General features: G+C 32.1%; 3 protein-coding genes across 3 annotated transcripts; 1 reads left to right on the top strand and 2 right to left on the bottom strand.

The window, feature by feature from the left end:
* Window positions 1-2659: 2659 nt before the first annotated feature.
* LOC134277290 (uncharacterized) lies at window positions 2660-7818 on the bottom strand. Its single transcript, XM_062759607.1, has 2 exons — window positions 7766-7818; window positions 2660-4827 (listed from the first exon to the last, which is right to left on the bottom strand). The coding sequence occupies exon 2, from the start codon at window positions 4791-4793 to the stop codon at window positions 4146-4148; it is 648 nt and encodes a 215-aa protein (XP_062615591.1). The 5' UTR covers window positions 4794-4827; window positions 7766-7818; the 3' UTR covers window positions 2660-4145.
* A 3936-nt stretch (window positions 7819-11754) lies between these two features.
* On the top strand, window positions 11755-14699 carry LOC134277277 (uncharacterized). Its single transcript, XM_062759591.1, has 2 exons — window positions 11755-11887; window positions 12528-14699. Exons 1-2 carry the CDS (start codon window positions 11861-11863, stop codon window positions 14694-14696), a joined length of 2196 nt encoding a protein of 731 aa, XP_062615575.1. The 5' UTR covers window positions 11755-11860; the 3' UTR covers window positions 14697-14699.
* A 1001-nt stretch (window positions 14700-15700) lies between these two features.
* LOC134277280 (uncharacterized) lies at window positions 15701-17202 on the bottom strand. The gene has a single exon (XM_062759595.1). It carries the CDS (start codon window positions 17200-17202, stop codon window positions 15703-15705), a length of 1500 nt encoding a protein of 499 aa, XP_062615579.1. The 3' UTR covers window positions 15701-15702.
* Between the last annotated feature and the right edge of the window lie 425 nt (window positions 17203-17627).

Here is a 17627-nt window from a genome sequence, read left to right as displayed (position 1 = left end):
GCTTAATTATTACGCAATTGAGTGGTGGAAAATTCCTTTTTCTCCATGAAATTTAAATTATTAATCAAAAAATTAAGTGAGACAGATTGCCATCATCTGTGATAGTTTTAAGGAATAGGTACATTTTTTCAGCAATTTTGAAGTGCTTAATTCGAGATACTTAACTCAGGATGAATCAGGTGAATACCTCCATTGCCTGGAATGGGAAAAAGAAGTTTTGTTGTTATAGAAATGTCTATCAAAATCTTTAAAAATATTCGTTATGTTAATAAATTGTTCTTTCTTTCGCCGATGGTTGTGACATGCAAGCTATAGATAAAAACCGTGAAGCTCGAAAACTAACAATAACAGAAAGATACTATATCTCTTGCTCTCAGAAAATGTTTCAATAATTTTTTTCATCGAAGTATTTTTTGTATTTGTCTTACTGTAAAAAATATAATGAAGCAATAAATTATCTTTTAAAGTTCTAACGTTGAATGAAAATAAAGCAATTTGGTTTTCGTCATTTATTAACTAGGCAACAAAAATCTTGAATTCGTAGATTTCTATGGAATACGTATACATTCCTATATGATACATGCTCATGTACTAATACAATTTTTTGTCTTCAATGACAAGAAAAACGATTCTGGTTATTCGCAACTTGTTCTTAGCTAATATCCCTTTTTATAAACAGCTGAATAAGTAAACTCTAGTTATGTACAATTGTCATGTATACGGACAAAACAAATGACAAAAAGTAAATTTAAATATTATATAATCATGCATATCAATTATATTAGTAAATATTAGTAAAAAAGTACGTATTGACTAGTTAAAGTGTAAAAACATGTAGACAATTAAACATATGCTTCCTAGTCGTATGAAACAAGTATGACTTGTCACATGACAAAAAAAGCCCGGCCGATAATATAACTTTTAGAAACACTACGTGTATTGTAACACGATGATTGTATTGTGTCAAGCTTCTTTATTCCACATAAAAGTTGACATATTTCCTGAAATATTATTATACGTTTAATAAAAACTTCTGTACAACTCCGAATATAAACATCTTCTGCTTAAAAAACTACGAAACTTTTCATTTAGTAATTATTTTCTCTTAATTCATAAACTCTTTATATTATTCATTTCATAATTAAGTAACGTCATAAAAAATTATACACACAGCTGTCATATATAACTATAAACCAACACATACCCTAAGCAAGGGGGATATGTAATGTTTACAGCATATTAGTATTATGGCATCTAGCTCATATTTGATATATGTTCAAGAATAAAAATTCACAAACATAGATACCTACGTATTGAAAAACGTATTTGATTATATTAACCTCCTCATGAGTACTGTAATCTAGCATATAAATAAATAACACATTTTGACTTCATTTGAGAGACCTTTTACAAATTCAGTACGAGTACTGTATATCTTTAAATTAAGTTCCAAATACGTACGTTTACATACAACCTTTAACCTTCGCATACTTGTTTTTTACATACACAATGCTAGTCGCAATGATCGAAGAGTAATGAATTTTCACAAAATTCTACTGCAAATATTCAATTTTGATAATTTTCTGCCAAAAATAGATAGGAAAGCACAAGAAATTACCAGCATGCAAAAGAATACACCATATGACATGAAACCAAAATATTTTCAATTATTTCAGAGCTTAACGTTTCAAAATATAACATTCTTTCTATAAGAAATGAAAATAATGCAATGTTTACAAACCAAGCTAATTTAGTTGAAACGTTTCTTTGCCCTGAGGAAAAGGCACCTGTTCAAGAACCGAAAAAAACACTATTTTTTTCAAACAAATAACAAAAAAAAAAAAAAAACCATGAATTTCCTCCCTCTTACATATCTCCCCTCCTTAACAATGCTGTCCTCAGCGATATAAAGAAAAAATCTATTGAACAGTACTTGATTCTCATATTGAGTACTCAAAATATTTAGCTGACTTTCTTTACAATAAACTAGTATATGAATAAATTCAGGTTTTCATTACAATATTAAAATCAACTAATTTCATTTGTACATGTACATTTGTCCATAATTGGTTTAACGTTGCACTCAAAAACTTTTCTAAAGACGCACCTAAATTAGCTATGGCATCTCTGAGTTCACTTAATTTTTCTCTCTGCTGAAGAAACAAGCACTTTCTTACTCGACACAAGGGCAATTTTAGGTAAATGAAATGTATTGGAATGTTTTACCGCAGTTGAACGCGTTCAACGTCGTGGTACAATTTTATCTCCACCTTTCTCTTCACTTGATCCGCCAGAAGCATCAGATTCAAACATTTCTCCTGTCGGAGGGTTTTTTGTGTTATGATGTCCACAGTCACATCATCAACATCACTCTCTGACATGTCATCACATGTATTCTAAATCTCTGTCCTCTTTTACGTTTGTCCAGTCCCGTCTAAAAGTTGGATAGAGTATACGTTTTCCCCAGTCCTTGCAACCTTGTAGGGTATGAATGATCATATATCCTCAACTTTGTTTCTCCTCAACACACGATTTTGCAATGATACATTTTTGCCAGTTTTGAGTGTTGCCTATTTAGTATTCCTCTTCTGAATCTGTCTCCTATGTTGTGCGTTATTCTCAATATTTGTAGCAGCTTTTTGTAGTGCCTCACTAAGTATTTTCTTACGTTTACCCGTACATGGGTCTGTGGAGAAAGCATCAGACTCCGACTCTAAATTAGTTCCGAGAATGAAATCAATGGAAATTATCGGTTCACGGCTAAAGAAAAGTAAGGAAAACATCCAGTTGACATATTCACAGTAAAGTGGTATTATAGATAAAGAAGCCACGGAAGATATTCGGTTCATCTCTTCTTCTGTTCAGGAGTGAGTGCGTAGTTGATCGGGCATAGTCGGATTAAATCGTATGCACTTTCCATAACCTTAAGCATGATAGGGGGTAGTTCTTGATTTCTCTACACCATAAATCTTACACAATTCTTGTATTATATGACTTTCAAAATTTATCCCCCGGTCACTGTGTCTACGGTGCGGTAGTCAATATCACGGTAGGGGATGCTCACTCCTCCTTTGCACCTGATCCCAACTATGATGTTTCGGAGGTCTGTGTTTGCTCTGCTCCTATTTTGTATTGTTTTATGGACCTTGATCTTGAGTAATGTATGTTATCTCCAAATGTTTCATCACACAAAGCATTCCTTAACAATCTCTTAAACAACTGACACAGCTTTCTGGTCCCTTGTTTGTACTACCTGGTTTAATTTTGAGAGTATATGTATCATCACCACGTTTTCCCCATGTTCACATTGATAAACACGTTTTCCCGGCCATCTGTTGACTTTTCGAATAGAATGTATCTTCATGGGACGAGATGTAATGAGACTCCCAATTGGCGTCCTGGCTCTTGGCATCGGTGCTTTGCAATCGTGCAACTTTCAACCACTTCTGAACATCCTGAGTCATTCGTAACGTAACCAGGAACGCCTTTTTTCCGTTGTAATGCCAATGTACTTTCCACACCTTGATGTTTTGCGTGGTCATGCACACTTTCCAACACTTTGTCTTTAAGAATTTCCGGCAGCAGAATTTGTTTGATTTCACCATCGTCTCTATATCGTCTTTACATCTCTAAAATAACACTGAATTTTCCAAACACTATTACATGTAGTCCTTTTTGTTCAGAAGTTTTCCCACATCCTTCTTTTTCTTATGAATAACAATTTAACAATTTTGTTAACTGGTCTGGTATCTTCAACCAGTATAACACAACGTAAAAATTAGGGCCATGGTATTGCAATTGTCCAGTGGTTAAATGAACTGCATGATGAATGTTTTCTTTTGCTAAAAAATGTATAAATCAAAAAAGACCTTATGTAGATGATGAATTTGAAATTACTGTAGACGTACTTTTTTCCGCGGGGTCATAATTCCGCGGAATCTCAATTTCTGTTTAATCCGCGGGTAGAAAATTACGCGGATTTCTTAGCCTGTTACTATATGCCTTACATTAATTTTATATTAAGTACGCCAGGACAATTTCCGCGGAAAATTTGTTCCCGCATACATAGTGTAAATTAATACCACGCGGAAAAAAGTACTTCTACAGTAGTTGAACTTGACTACAATACACTTTTTCACTGGGCTTTAGATAAACAAGGAAGTCATATTCTCGATATTTGGGGAGGTTGTATAATTTGTGGTCTTCATGGTAATTTCCTTAAAGTTATCCTGATGAAGTTCTGTCAGTAAAAAAACAGTGACAAAAAGTATGAGAATAGATCCTATGAGATTAAAGACTACGAGCCCACGTTTGCAACCCACTGGTCTTTCACTAGAACACAGTTGAAGTTCTTTGAAGTTCAAAGCAATTTGCAATAATGCTTCCACCAAAGCATACCAGGCTTTCACTAATTGTACATCGGAGATCAGGTCTGTTGTTTTAACTGCCACAACAACAGCCAGCAATATCTGTGGAAGATCTTCCATCCACGTACAAATGCCTGAGATGATGGATAAGGCTGTCTTTGCACCTTCGTAGAATTCATCTGAAATTACCTCCTCTTTTCTTTTAGTGTAGACCCTAACGCAAAACGCAATCAAATTTGTGAGAAACATGACAGTACCAAAGATTGCAAACGCTAAGATTGCCCATTTAACATTGATGATGCTGTCTTCGTCTTTTTTATTTACTTCAATGAAGAAATCCCAATCTAGTATTAAATCTGCAACCTCCAGCAGACATCTGACAATAACATTCAAGACCACACTCTTGAATGAGCTTGACTGACCCATGATTTAGCGATACTCCATTTTATTTTGCAGTGTTCTGAAATTAAGGAAGTAATCATATATAGGATAAAGATAATATATGCATGTTATAAAAAAAGTTTGAATACAGATATAATGAGTTCACAGATATTTTTTTCTAGGGTACCCTGCAAATCAAAAAGTTGCCTTAAAAACCTTATGCCGATAATGAACTTTGATAACATCGTGCTTAATTAGCTAAAAAAAACGTTATTCTGTTATTTTTTTTTCAAATTCATATCTAATTTTCTTAATTTTTTTTTCATTTCCAAAACATGTTTTGACATTGCTTTGAAAGTGCACTTAGTAATATGCTTAATATTCACTTTAATGGAGGAGAGTTTTTGTCAGCTAGAGATGAGACTAAACTATGTTAAACCAAAAGTAAATATTAAAAAAAAATTAATGGTTTAATTTTGAGCCTTTCTAAATATGAGTATAAACTGAATATTTTATAATCAAGACTGACACTTTTTCATTGAATGAGAGTCATCAGTGTAATGTCTTTTATGATCGATTGATACATTGTACGTTCCCTAACAAAAAAATACTATAGTTAACTATAGTTAACTATAGTTTACTATAGTTAACTATAGTAAATCAAAGTGTCAAAGTTTTCGTCAAAGTTTTTCAAAGTGTCAAAGTTTTCGCCAAAGTTTTTCAAAGTGTCAAAGTTTTCGCCAAAGTTTTTCAAAGTGTCAAAGTTTTCGCCAAAGTTTTTCAAAGTGTCAAAGTTTTCGCCAAAGTTTTTCAAAGTGTCAAAGTTTTCGCCAAAGTTTTTCAAAGTGTCAAAGTTTTCGCCAAAGTTTTTCAAAGTGTCAAAGTTTTCGCCAAAGTTTTTCAAAGTATCAGAATTTTCGATAAAGTTTTTCAAAGTATCAAACTTTTAGATAAAGTTTTTCAAAGCATCTCAAGTTTTTGATAAAGTTTTTTAAATTTTCAAAGTTTTTGATAAAGTTTTTAAAGTGTCAAAGTTGGCGATTAAGTTTTTCTATGTAGTAAAGTATCCAAGTTTTCGATAAAGTTTTTTAAATTTTCGAAGTTTTTGATAAAGTGTTACAAGTTTTCGATAAAGTTTTTCAAAGTGTCAAAGTTTTCGATAAAGTTTTTTAAATTTTCGAAGTTTTTGATAAAGTGTTACAAGTTTTCAATAAACTTTTTCAAAGTTTTAAAGCATCCAATTTTTCGATAAAGTTTTTCTAAGTATCCAAGTTTTCGATTAAGTTTTTTGAAGTATCCAAAATTTCGATAAAGTTTTTTAAAGTATGAAAGTTTTCGCCAAAGTTTTTCAAAGTATCAAAGTTTTCATCAAAGTTTTTCAAAGTGTCAAAGTTTTCGCCAAAGTTTTTCAAAGTGTCAAAGTTTTCGCCAAAGTTTTTCAAAGTATCAAAGTTTTCGTCAAAGTTTTTCAAAGTGTCAAAGTTTTCGCCAAAGTTTTTCAAAGTGTCAAAGTTTTTGCCAAAGTTTTTCAAAGTATCAAAGTTTTCGCCAAAGTTTTTCAAAGTGTCAAAGTTTTCGTCAAAGTTTTTCAAAGTGTCAAAGTTTTTGCCAAAGTTTTTCAAAGTGTCAAAGTTTTCGTCAAAGTTTTTCAAAGTGTCAAAGTTTTCGCCAAAGTTTTTCAAAGTGTCAAAGTTTTCGTCAAAGTTTTTCAAAGTGTCAAAGTTTTCTTTTTCAAAGTGTCAAAGTTTTCGCCAAAGTTTTTCAAAGTGTCAAAGTTTTCGTCAAAGTTTTTCAAAGTGTCAAAGTTATCACTATAGTAAATCAAAGTTTTCAAAGTGTCAAAGTTATCACTATAGTTAACTATAGTAAACTATAGTTAACTATAGTTAACTATAGTATTTTTTTGTTAGGGTTGTTTCACGTCTCCTACAGGAATTTTCACTCATACAGAGACGTCATTATATACTAGTTATTTTGATATTTACTCGGTACTCAGAGTAATTGAGCAGTGAGAATTCTTTATCGTGCCAACGCCCATTGTAAAACGAGGCCTCGATTTTTAAGATTTCATCTGAATGACTCGTAACTTTCTCTTCAAAGTGTCGAACACTTCTCAAAGAAAGCGTTGCTACCTTTTTTATCAACTTTTAGATCAGTCGCGGCCTTGATTTGAATTCCTGACCTTCCGATCATTTTCTTTTATGAAAATAGAAAGGTTAACAATAGAAAAAGCTTACCTTCAAAGTATTATTTATAATGATGAATATTCACATGACTAAATTTGATTGCATCATATTCACTAAAAATCTACCATACTCGAAGCAACACAGTGATGTAATTATCAGTAAATGGTGTTTTTTTTTACAATTAACATAATTATTTAAATTTAACATCCTTCATGTATATATATAGAATTCAAATGTTTAAAAATTTATTCCAATGTAAATAGACTATAAAGTAAATTGATCCACCCATATGACTCCCTATACTGTGAGTGGTACACTCAACAATTACAGAGAAAGTATAATTGTGGATCTGAACTGGGGCTAAGTGGATAAGAAACCATTGACTTGGGAAAATAGTAACTTCATTAAATGTAATATAATTCAATGTAAAAAGTGATCATTTTACATAATCATAATCATTTTATATTATCATACTTGAGAATGTTCACACATGTAATACTTGAGTAATAGTTCAAGTAAAGAAAAAAAGATCCACAAAGTAAGACTGTGATTAACAATATTTATCATAAAAGTTACAGTCAAAAGAAATTCAAATTTAAAAAAATATTCCGAGTTTTCATAGGAATCTATGAATGGAAAACTGATTAAAAAGTAATAGAAATAATATATACAGGTATATTTGTGGCTGATGGTTTGTTAATATGAACGCTTGAAACAACAAGAACAAACAAAACAAATAATATTTCTATTTTTTCTAATCTTAAAATAATTTCAGTAGCCTACATGAATAATCACTGAATTTAAACATCGATAATTGTACAATATACTCACTGGAGAACTTTTAGAAACTTATCTTTCCCAGAAGAATGAAACGGAATCGCAATTAATACGATGATTCATTTTCCGAAAATAGTCACATGTAACCTATTTTGCGGAAGTGCGATTTTCTCTAAATATAGAAACTGCTAATTATAATTAAAAATGTCTGAGATATTTAGATACATGGTAAATTCCATTTGATAAAAAGGCTGAAATATTTTTTATGTGTCTCCAGAATAATAGAACAACGACAATCATAATAAATCAATGTGTATATATTAAACATTGTATATTTATATTATTATATTTATTATTCATTGTTTTCTTTGAAAACATTTTTCAATTATCATTATTTTGTTAATTTATGATGAGTCCTATGATTGAGGATATCCAAGATTGGAGAAAAATAGACTTTAAGGTACTCATGGTATATCATTTTTATATTTATCTATTTAAGACAATACTAAAAGACTAAAACTGATACGACCTAATGGCTTGCATAAGAGATCCAGACAGATACTTTTTTTTTTTTTTTTTTTTTTTTTTTTTTTTTTTTTTTTTTACAATTTCCTTCTTTTATTTGCGGTTTAAACTTAGCGCATTCTATCTAGACTTAGTGTTATGGTTTTGCCTATAAATACTGCAGGGAATACAGGAAATATAAAAATACAGAAATGCAACCTGCTTCCTTGGAGACTTACGTAATCATTTAAATGAAATGTGAGCATAATGATCACGTGATATTGATAAAATATCCTTTTTAAATGTTTTTTTCTTATTGACTAATCCACATTTAAGTTCATACCAAACTTTTTTGCAGAGACAGTTTACCATCAATATTTTTTTATTAACACAGTAAAATTGTCTATGACATGTTTGGAGTAGGGTAAGATTGCAAACTTCTCTCTGGCGAAAAGATCGTTCAATAATTGAGTTGCTCGGAAAGACTCTTCGAACCCTACCAGAGACATCTCGACATGGACCATTTGCAGTCTAATTAGAATTAGCCCCTGTTTATTTTTTTGTTATTTTTGATTTTAATTAGACTGGGACCATTTGCATCTTAAAAGAGTATACTATCGATGAGTTATATAAAAAGACATATAAAATGAAATGAAATGCATACTATTCATCAAAGAAAATAGTAGAGGGAATAAAATAAAATGTTATTCAGTCCTTGATTGGCAAAATATTGTCTTAATTTTTCTGTTTGAATTGGATGATTTCGATTTTACTGTGGGGAGGAGAGTTCATTTGAACGATATACAGCCCCATAAACATGATTTGTTAAAGGTATTATTGAAAAAGCACGTTCTCTTGTTCCGAATTATTTAAAAATGTTGTTTTTTTTAGTCTCGGAAAAACGGAGCAAGATTTTCTAAAAGTACCTTTTCTTATTTAAAAGCATTTTGCGACATTTCAAACCTCAAGGAAAACTTTACTTCCTGTATAGAATGCACGTCTCCAAAAAGAAAGAAAACGTTTCCAAGAATATTTCTTGTGTGTTTTTCATCTTAATACACAATGAAACATATGGATATAACGAACAGTATTCAAGATCAAAAGTCCATTAAACATTTACAATACAAAATAGGAGCAGAAGAAACAAGGATCTCCAAACATCTCCTGCTTGCCGGTCACACCCGCTGTGTGCTCCGTGTCATGATCGGGAAATAACAGAAAATATCCGTCATCAATTCAGTGTATAAATAATGGACTAACAATTAGTACGAAAAACGTAAGTCAGCTTTTGACTCAATGATTAATTGTATAAATTTTGTTGACAAGGTCATTGTATCGGCCATAGAACTTACGAAATAATGACTTTTATCGAGACTGCTAATAATCTTGTTTCATCAACTTGTTTGTCAATAATTTACCTCGTTTTAGAAATTGTTCCTACGTAGAGCATGCCTTTGCGTCTCGAATTAAATGAGATATAAGTATATAAACTCCGTTTTCAGGTTATGAAGGTACATTATTGCTGCATAAGTAAGGGAGGTTCACGATTGTAAAGTTAAAGTCATCACGTACGTTTATCATGGAGTTTGGATATTAGATTTACCATTTACGTCTTTTTCAAGTAAAATATCCAAATATGAAAGAGATTTGTCAAACTCCGTGGTATCTTTAGTCTCAAGCTTACTGGGATATATCGAATCGACATAAGAATGGACATTGCCATTGTTAATTGACAATACGTAGTCGATTTATCTAAATGTCGAGTTGAAAGACACAGCAAGTATTTTCTTCTTTTCACGTATAAGATTTGGGACAAATTCTACTTCATATGAATACAAAATTAGGTCTGCTAATAACGGGATGCAACTGGTACCCTTGGGAATTTCAATAGATTGTTGGAAGACCTGTATCTCAAAAACCATATAGATATTGTTTATCAGAAACTCAAGCCTCTTTTGATGTCAATATTACTGCATAAAGTATTAAACTTTTTCTTCTTAACACACCATTTGCTCTCCCTTTTTTTATCACACTCATTCATTTTGATAATTGGAAGCATATTGCCAGGAATATCAACTATATCATTTAAAATATCATTACTTGTTTTAAAAAATGTGCCCATCGATTGGATTTAATAACAACGTGGTGAAAATGGTGAAAAAATTATTTATTTAAAAATATTTTAAATGGAAAAATATGATGTGGGCTTTTTATGTTCTGGAATGTCTTTAGATCACCCAAACATTTCCAAATTAAACGCCAAACTTCTCCACATATATGCTCTATCTGTGTTAGTCAATGCTTAGAATAGTAACTGTTAAGTACAAAATAGGAATGGGATTTTTTATTATTATTTTTTTTTTAATTCAACAGGTCACCTTCAATATATTTAATGTTTTCCATCAGTATAATTGATCAGCCAAATTTTAACTGACCTTTAAGCAATTCAATTAATAAATCGTATTCCAATCCTACATTGATTAAGGAGGCTGGTGGGTCAACAAATTAATCCAAAATTAACCACCAGATTTAATTATTTTTTTTAGATACGGTATTGTTAGCTGTCAACTATCATTTGGCAAATAAAAAAATCATAAATTTTAGTTTTAAAATTTGATCATTTTTGTATATCTTTATATGAAACTCTCCTTTTAAAGGAGATTGAAATAGTCTAAAAATGGCTGCCACCCCCCAGCCTCTTTAAGCATTAACTAAATCAAATTTTATTACGTGGTTGTTATTTCTGTAGGCTGAAGAGGAAACCAAAAACTCAAACAAGGTTTAGTTTTGGATTAAATAGTCGTATAAAATCTCCGAATTTACTTCAGATTTTAGATTCCAAAGTCACCCTTTAACGGTTACATTTTTGTTGCTATGCTAACCAAGTTCATCAGCAATTATGCTATAGGTATCCATCAGTAAGTGTGCAAGTCCTTATTCTAATAAATTGTACTGAAGGAGAGAATTATTATCATCAACTATTATATGTATTTGACAATTATATTAATATGAATATTTTATTTCTTTATTGACGTATTCGTCAATCCCTATAATACTATTCTCCAATTTGTTTAAGTTTTGAAGTATGTGTAATTTATCCTCATATCTATATTAAGAGACCGGTTCTTCGGAGGAGACCGTATAAACCGAGATCCCATGTCGCAGTGGGTGCTGGCACATCTTAAAAGATTCCTCGCTGCTCAAAGTTCATAAGTGCAGAGTATAGGTTAGAATTTGTAGTCATCCACCTCCATATGGGTGAACTTTTCCGAAGAGGGACGTTAAACAAACAATCAATCAAACTAACTAACTGAAAGAGAAATGATATTTTCATTTGTAAAATTCTACGAGATTAAAACTATGAATATTTAAAAAAAAATATGTTATCTTGAATTAAAAAAAGATACATTTTCAGACATTTTAATCCTGACCAAGTTAAAAGAGTCAAGTGTACATGTTTTTTTTTATTTTCTTTTTTATTAAAATTCCGGTTTTAACCACACGTTTTAAATCAAGTAATAGAATCGTGTTTATATTTACGGACCAGTAACTTCAGAAACGAACACACTACACAGGGAACTACAGGTCTGATCACTCAATAGTGAAACTCATTTACTGAAACTCGGACATTGTTTCTGATAAGCTATGGAAGACTCGGATGAATCTCAGATTGTGAGTTTTTTTTAACTTTCTTCTTACAGCATAAAATGCACATATTATTTTTGCATTCTTTTACATTATGTATCATTTTAACTGAAAAACTGCGGTTCAGTGATTGGATTAATAATTTTAAGAATGTTAACATATAGCACACAATCAGATACCTAGTTTGGTTGTTCCTCTAAGCAGATGCATCAAAACATACCGGTATATAAATGCAAGAATCATAATTATTTTCTAATTTGTTAGGTATAACAGCTAAAAAAAGTTAAAGGCTGCGATAAAACAAGGGTGTATTCTGACGTCACGATGTTGTATTTAGACCAATAGTACATGAAAAGAATAACAATGCACAACTTTTACTTTTTAATGGAAAAGTTAAAATAGTGAATCCATTTCTTTTCAATATTAAAAACTTATAATTGTTATTTTGTCTAACGTTTTGATTTCAAATCATTTCATGCTTACATGAAGTTAGAAGGATTGTGAAATCACTCAAATTCTCTCATTGAAAAAGCAAGTCTTTAAAACATGGAAGTAAATCTCAGCGAACAGAAAAAAATAATTCAACTTGCCTCGAAAATTCCGTGTACATTAACAGTTAAGGCGACGACAATGTAAATATTTTGTCTAAAATATATTGTTTGTTTAGATTTCAGATGAGGATCTTGCAAAGGTCTCTGAATTAGTGTCAAAGTACTTGTTTTTCACCATGGCAAGCACTTGTAAAACAGAGGCTCAGAAGAATGCAATACTTCTCCTTGAATTCCTGTATTCCTCCAGAAAGGAAGGATTGATATCGAGATACTATGGAGGAAGTACTGCAGAAGGGACCAATCTGAAAACAAGTGATATTGATAAAATGATTGTTGGTCCCAATATGTGTGTTTGCTACGAACGAGAGGATGCAAGTGAAATTCCAGGTTATGTTTTTCTAATCGACAATAGTGATTCTTCTCAAGGGTATGCAAAACTTGTTCTTTTGAAGGGAGATTCGGATTCACCCACAATATTTGAAAATCAGGAGAAAACTGTGTCGGATATGCTTAAAGAAAGTCAAGGTCGCAAACTTCTTTCTAGTGAAGAAGTTGTTTCATTTTGGATCGATTTTCTCCAAAGATCAGGACCAAAATCATCAAAAGGCCCACCAGAAACATTTCGACATGGACCCTGTGCAACCTCAGTTAGTACTGATCCAAAGGGGTATATGAAAGATGAAATCGGATGCACCATAGAGCAAGATTTTGCCTTCGGCATGCCATTTCATAACCTACCCGAGGAGGGAGTAGAATGGTTAAATGAAAGGGAAAATTACCGCTGGCCATCCAGGGAAATTGTAGAGAGAATAAAATCCTTGAAATGCCATGTAGTTTCTGTTGGTGAAAAGGGGTCTAAATGCTACTCCATGGAATGGAGAACATCATATTTATTGTGGGAAAGAGAGCTTGTTTGGAGTTTTAACGATGTTCAGCTCCAAGCCTATGTTTTGTTAAAGCTACTGCTGAAAAAATACATCAATACTATTGCGCCAAACTTCTTGAGCTCATTCCATATGAAAACTGTAGTATTTTGGGAATCAGAAAATACAGAGAACAATTGCTGGAATGCGAGGCATTTAATTTCATTTTTACGTCGTTGTTTACTTTACCTTAAAGCATGTATCAAGAAAAAAAGTCTGTTACATTTTATAGATCGAAGAAAAAATTTGTTCCTGTCTATAATGAACATGATGAATGACACAGAAAAGCAAGTCTTAGAGAGGATTCTCGAGAAAATTGACAGTATCAATAATGATATTATTACGTATACCTTGCAATGCGCAGATGGATTACATTTATTACCCATGTGGAAAACGAGTGATTTCAGAGTTGTGGGTTTCCTTAGAAAATGTATGGAAACCCTACACAAGGGATATACGTGTGATTTTGATCAATACAAATTCCCTTACAAATTATACCACTACGGGCATCATAACGTTAATCTTGAAATAGTCGTAGCCGATTTCAGCACTCTTAAACAGTACCAAGAATCACTCAAAAAAGGTGATACAAATCTTGTTGATGTCCATGAGGATATCAAGAATTCTGTAACAAGCTTTATCAATATGCGTGTTGCTATCATTGAAGCTAGACAAATGCTACTTAATGGAAAGGAAATCTCTGAAAAAATCGTTAGCACTTTAAAGGACAACTTAAGGATAGATGCCGTCACTGGTGAATTGTACTTAGCTACTTGTTTTCTTGCTATGCACAAATACGAAGATGTGTCGTTACTACTAACAGAAATTTTAAATTCGAACGAAAGGCCAATTTCAATTGTATATTCTGGTTTCTGTTCGATTTGCAGAATAATACGTAGATCGGGTGAGACACTGGAACTAGACACAGACCTTCGATCATGCACATTTCCTCAAGCTAGATATATGTCTGTTATAGCACAAGACGTTATTTTCGCAAAAGAGGATCATCCACTCCTTCCCGACGCTCTGAAATGGGAATGTTTGCTAGATAAAGCTTTCTGGGTTCATCCAGCTGTGTATTTGCTCTATCTCAGATTTCTGTGTTGCAAGAAAGAAGAAAAAGAAAGAAATATTCTGAATTTGCATAACACTGTGAACAAATGCAACGGAACACTACATAGCTTTAGACAATATAACATTCTAGGTTATTGTTATTTTCAAATGGAAAACTATGAAGTGGCATTTCAATGTTATGGAATATCTTTCGCCCAAACATATCCAAATAATACGCCTAATTCTGCTGTGTATATGCTCCTCATTGTGTTATTCAAAACTTTTAGGAGTAGAGGACTTATACTGTGATAATTTATCGAACACAGAATAGTAATTAAATTTCTCTATTATTTTTAAAAAATTGAACAATATTGACACTTACAATACGTTTTACCCTTTATCGGTAATTGAGAGTGTGTGCAATTAACGCTCTATAAGCTTTTTTTAACAATGTGTAAGGTTGAAATATTTCAAATAGGTTTATAAACTTAAGACACATTAAAAACGGTAGGGTAAACTTCAACGAAAAAATGTGTTGTTTTTGTAATTATCCTTACGGAGAAATAAAAAAATAATTTAAAAAACAACGATATTGAATATCGTATTTACTCATTCAACATACAAAGTCATTTATTGTCGAACTAAATCAGTTCTTGAAACGAAAATGTTCAAATAACATATAAAATTATTAAATCATCAGTAGTTTACTACTTATCTTGGTTCCTGTATTAAACATGCAATTCCATGCAATACACAGTTTTGGGAATCTTGCCAAACTTTCTACATAGAAACTTATATTTTCATTCTGTTTTGAACTTTAAGGTATGTCACTCGTCAGCTTCTTAGAAAAGTTCACGCAGAACCTCTTCCTTCAAAACTATTTATCATAAATCAATTTTCATAACATAATTAAATGCAATTCTATGAATTAAAAAAAATGTCACTTAAGATTTTACACTGACGCATTGATAGATTGTTTTCACTAACAAAGTCATTGTATCGACCATAGAATGTATGTTAAAATATGTTAAAACGAGATACCTATGATGTAAACAGAATGGACATAACTACAAGTACAACAGTATATTAAATCATGAAATAAAGAAAATAATTGTAACTGAGATTATCATAAAATTAAATTGTAAAAAAGGTTTTTTTAACATATACATGTGTGTAGATATTTATACGCATTCGCTGGTAAATAGTAAATGTTATTGCATGAATTGTGTTATATAGAGGTGAACACAGGTGTTTCTCTAATAAATACGCAATTAAAAAAATTCACACGTGCACTATTTACTTGTGTCAAAACCACTCATATATTTGTCCAACGATACTGTGTATTCTCATCAATGAAACATTTTTTAAATCGTGAGTCGGAAATTGCCTGTAAGATCGTTGGTAGGAATAAAAGCAGCTCTAAACTTCCCTGCAATCTGTTCACAAATTCCCAAGACCTGCCATGATAAGTCGTTGAGAGGGCAGTATAGATACATGTCATGATCATCGTAAAGTAGGATCCCGAGATCATCCAGTGCTTTTTGTGCTTTCGTTGTATCCTTTTGTCTATAGCATAAGAACTCTGGCAAGTGTAACAAAACAAATGATTACCAAAAATAAAGCAACACTGTAGTTCTGGTATTAATTCATTCATCATGTTCATGTAACAGATTTTTAAATCAAGCCTGATATGCCATGCCAATGCCTGTCTTAATTTCGTAGACCATGATTGTCCCCCTACAGCGTCACAGTACCTCTCTTCATTTCGAGTTGTATGGTACATCACATATGGCTTCGCTAGTTTAACCTTTGTTGTGTTTATAACCTTTAAAGCGTCCTGGTATCTAAGTGTCCGGTAATAATATATTGCAATGTACAGCATGTCTGATATACAACCAAATTTAGCTGCTAATTTTAGCATGTGACAGGACATTCTGTCAACAATATACAGCTTTTTATTACCACTTGTATTAAATGAGATTTCAAACGCATTTTTCCGAAGGATGATGACTGTAAGTTTTTGTAACACTGCAAATCTGGGCTGTGTTTGAGGATAAGTTATCAACTGTTCTATTAAATTCAGATATTTCATTCTGTAATATAGATTAATGCAGTTGATAGTACAATCATAAAAGCTAGCCTGCTTAAATAGTTCTAGATCATATTCATCCTCGGAAATTAACGCCTGCTCTTCTGTACAAATGAATATTGTTTGATCATTAAGACCCGTTAAAATGTGCCCCATAAAAGGACTGTAAAACAGCGATACTAAACCTCTATTGCGTATGGAATTCAATCTGTCTAACAAATTTCTTTGAGCTTCCTCGTGGATGTTACTTAGGAACAAGTTGTTTTCTGGAATAAAGAAGTTAGGACAAATTCTCTTAGAAACCCATTTCAGAAGAAGTTCAAAACAGGTCCAGAAACACTGCAGGAGATTTTGTGGACACCAAACTGGTATTGTATTTTGTTGAATTATCCAAAACATTAATGTCTTCATGTGATAGGAAGATAATAATTTGTCATCGTCATCCACGCCACTATTAACTACGTCTTTTAAGAACAGCTTAAGTAAGCGATAAGTTAAGAATTGGCAATGATTCACTGAGTGCACAAGTTTTTCCTCAGCACATGAGAATGAAATTCTCCATCTAACTTCCTTAAGCTTTCCTTTTTTGTGCCCTATTGCTACAAGGTGACATCCATTTTGGATGATGTCTTGAACAACATGAGGCGGGGGCCAAGAATGACATCTATCCACCCATGAGGATTGAACAGAAGGGGGCCAAAAATCGCTGACAAAACAGTGAGCCATGTCGGTCTCTATACCAAACAGAGGACTCTTGCCCATAAATCCCCTTGAACATGGTCCGTTATCACCAGTAATTTGCACCGTTTTCAAGTTTTTTAAAGAGTTTACTTTTTCTGTATATAGAACTAGATATATATCTGAGCTTATTATTCATTCTGATACATGCTGAAAATACATTTGAATGGATTCTTGATGACAAAATCTGAAGTAAAGTATATCATGGTTTATTCTGAGAGCAGTCGGCTAGAAGCAGTATTGTCCGATTTAAGTTGTAAAGATGTATCTGGTTTATGTCCCAGATCACTCGGTAGACAGGTAACCAGATCATTGTATCTATATCTGAATTATATTGGTAACGGAATCCTTCTCCTACACTTCCCACATTTCTGTAAATATGCCCATTTATAATTATTTTATTATTCATCACG

Source organism: Saccostrea cucullata, unplaced genomic scaffold (assembly GCF_032062105.1).
Source record: "Saccostrea cucullata isolate Sc308-1 unplaced genomic scaffold, CSIRO_AGI_Scuc_v1 ctg373, whole genome shotgun sequence".
Taxonomy (NCBI): domain Eukaryota; kingdom Metazoa; phylum Mollusca; class Bivalvia; order Ostreida; family Ostreidae; genus Saccostrea; species Saccostrea cuccullata.
Note: the sequence above shows the minus strand (reverse complement) of the source record. Positions and strands in the feature narration are given on the sequence as shown.

Coding starts and splice junctions, on each gene's coding strand:
- LOC134277290 (XM_062759607.1), bottom strand. CDS start 4,793: ATGGGTCAGTCAAGCTCATTCAAGAGTGTGGTCTTGAATGTTATTGTC.
- LOC134277277 (XM_062759591.1), top strand. CDS start 11,861: ATGGAAGACTCGGATGAATCTCAGATT. Junction 11,888..12,527: donor ACTCGGATGAATCTCAGATT/GTGAGTTTTTTT, acceptor TTGTTTGTTTAG/ATTTCAGATGAGGATCTTGC.
- LOC134277280 (XM_062759595.1), bottom strand. CDS start 17,202: ATGGCTCACTGTTTTGTCAGCGATTTTTGGCCCCCTTCTGTTCAATCC.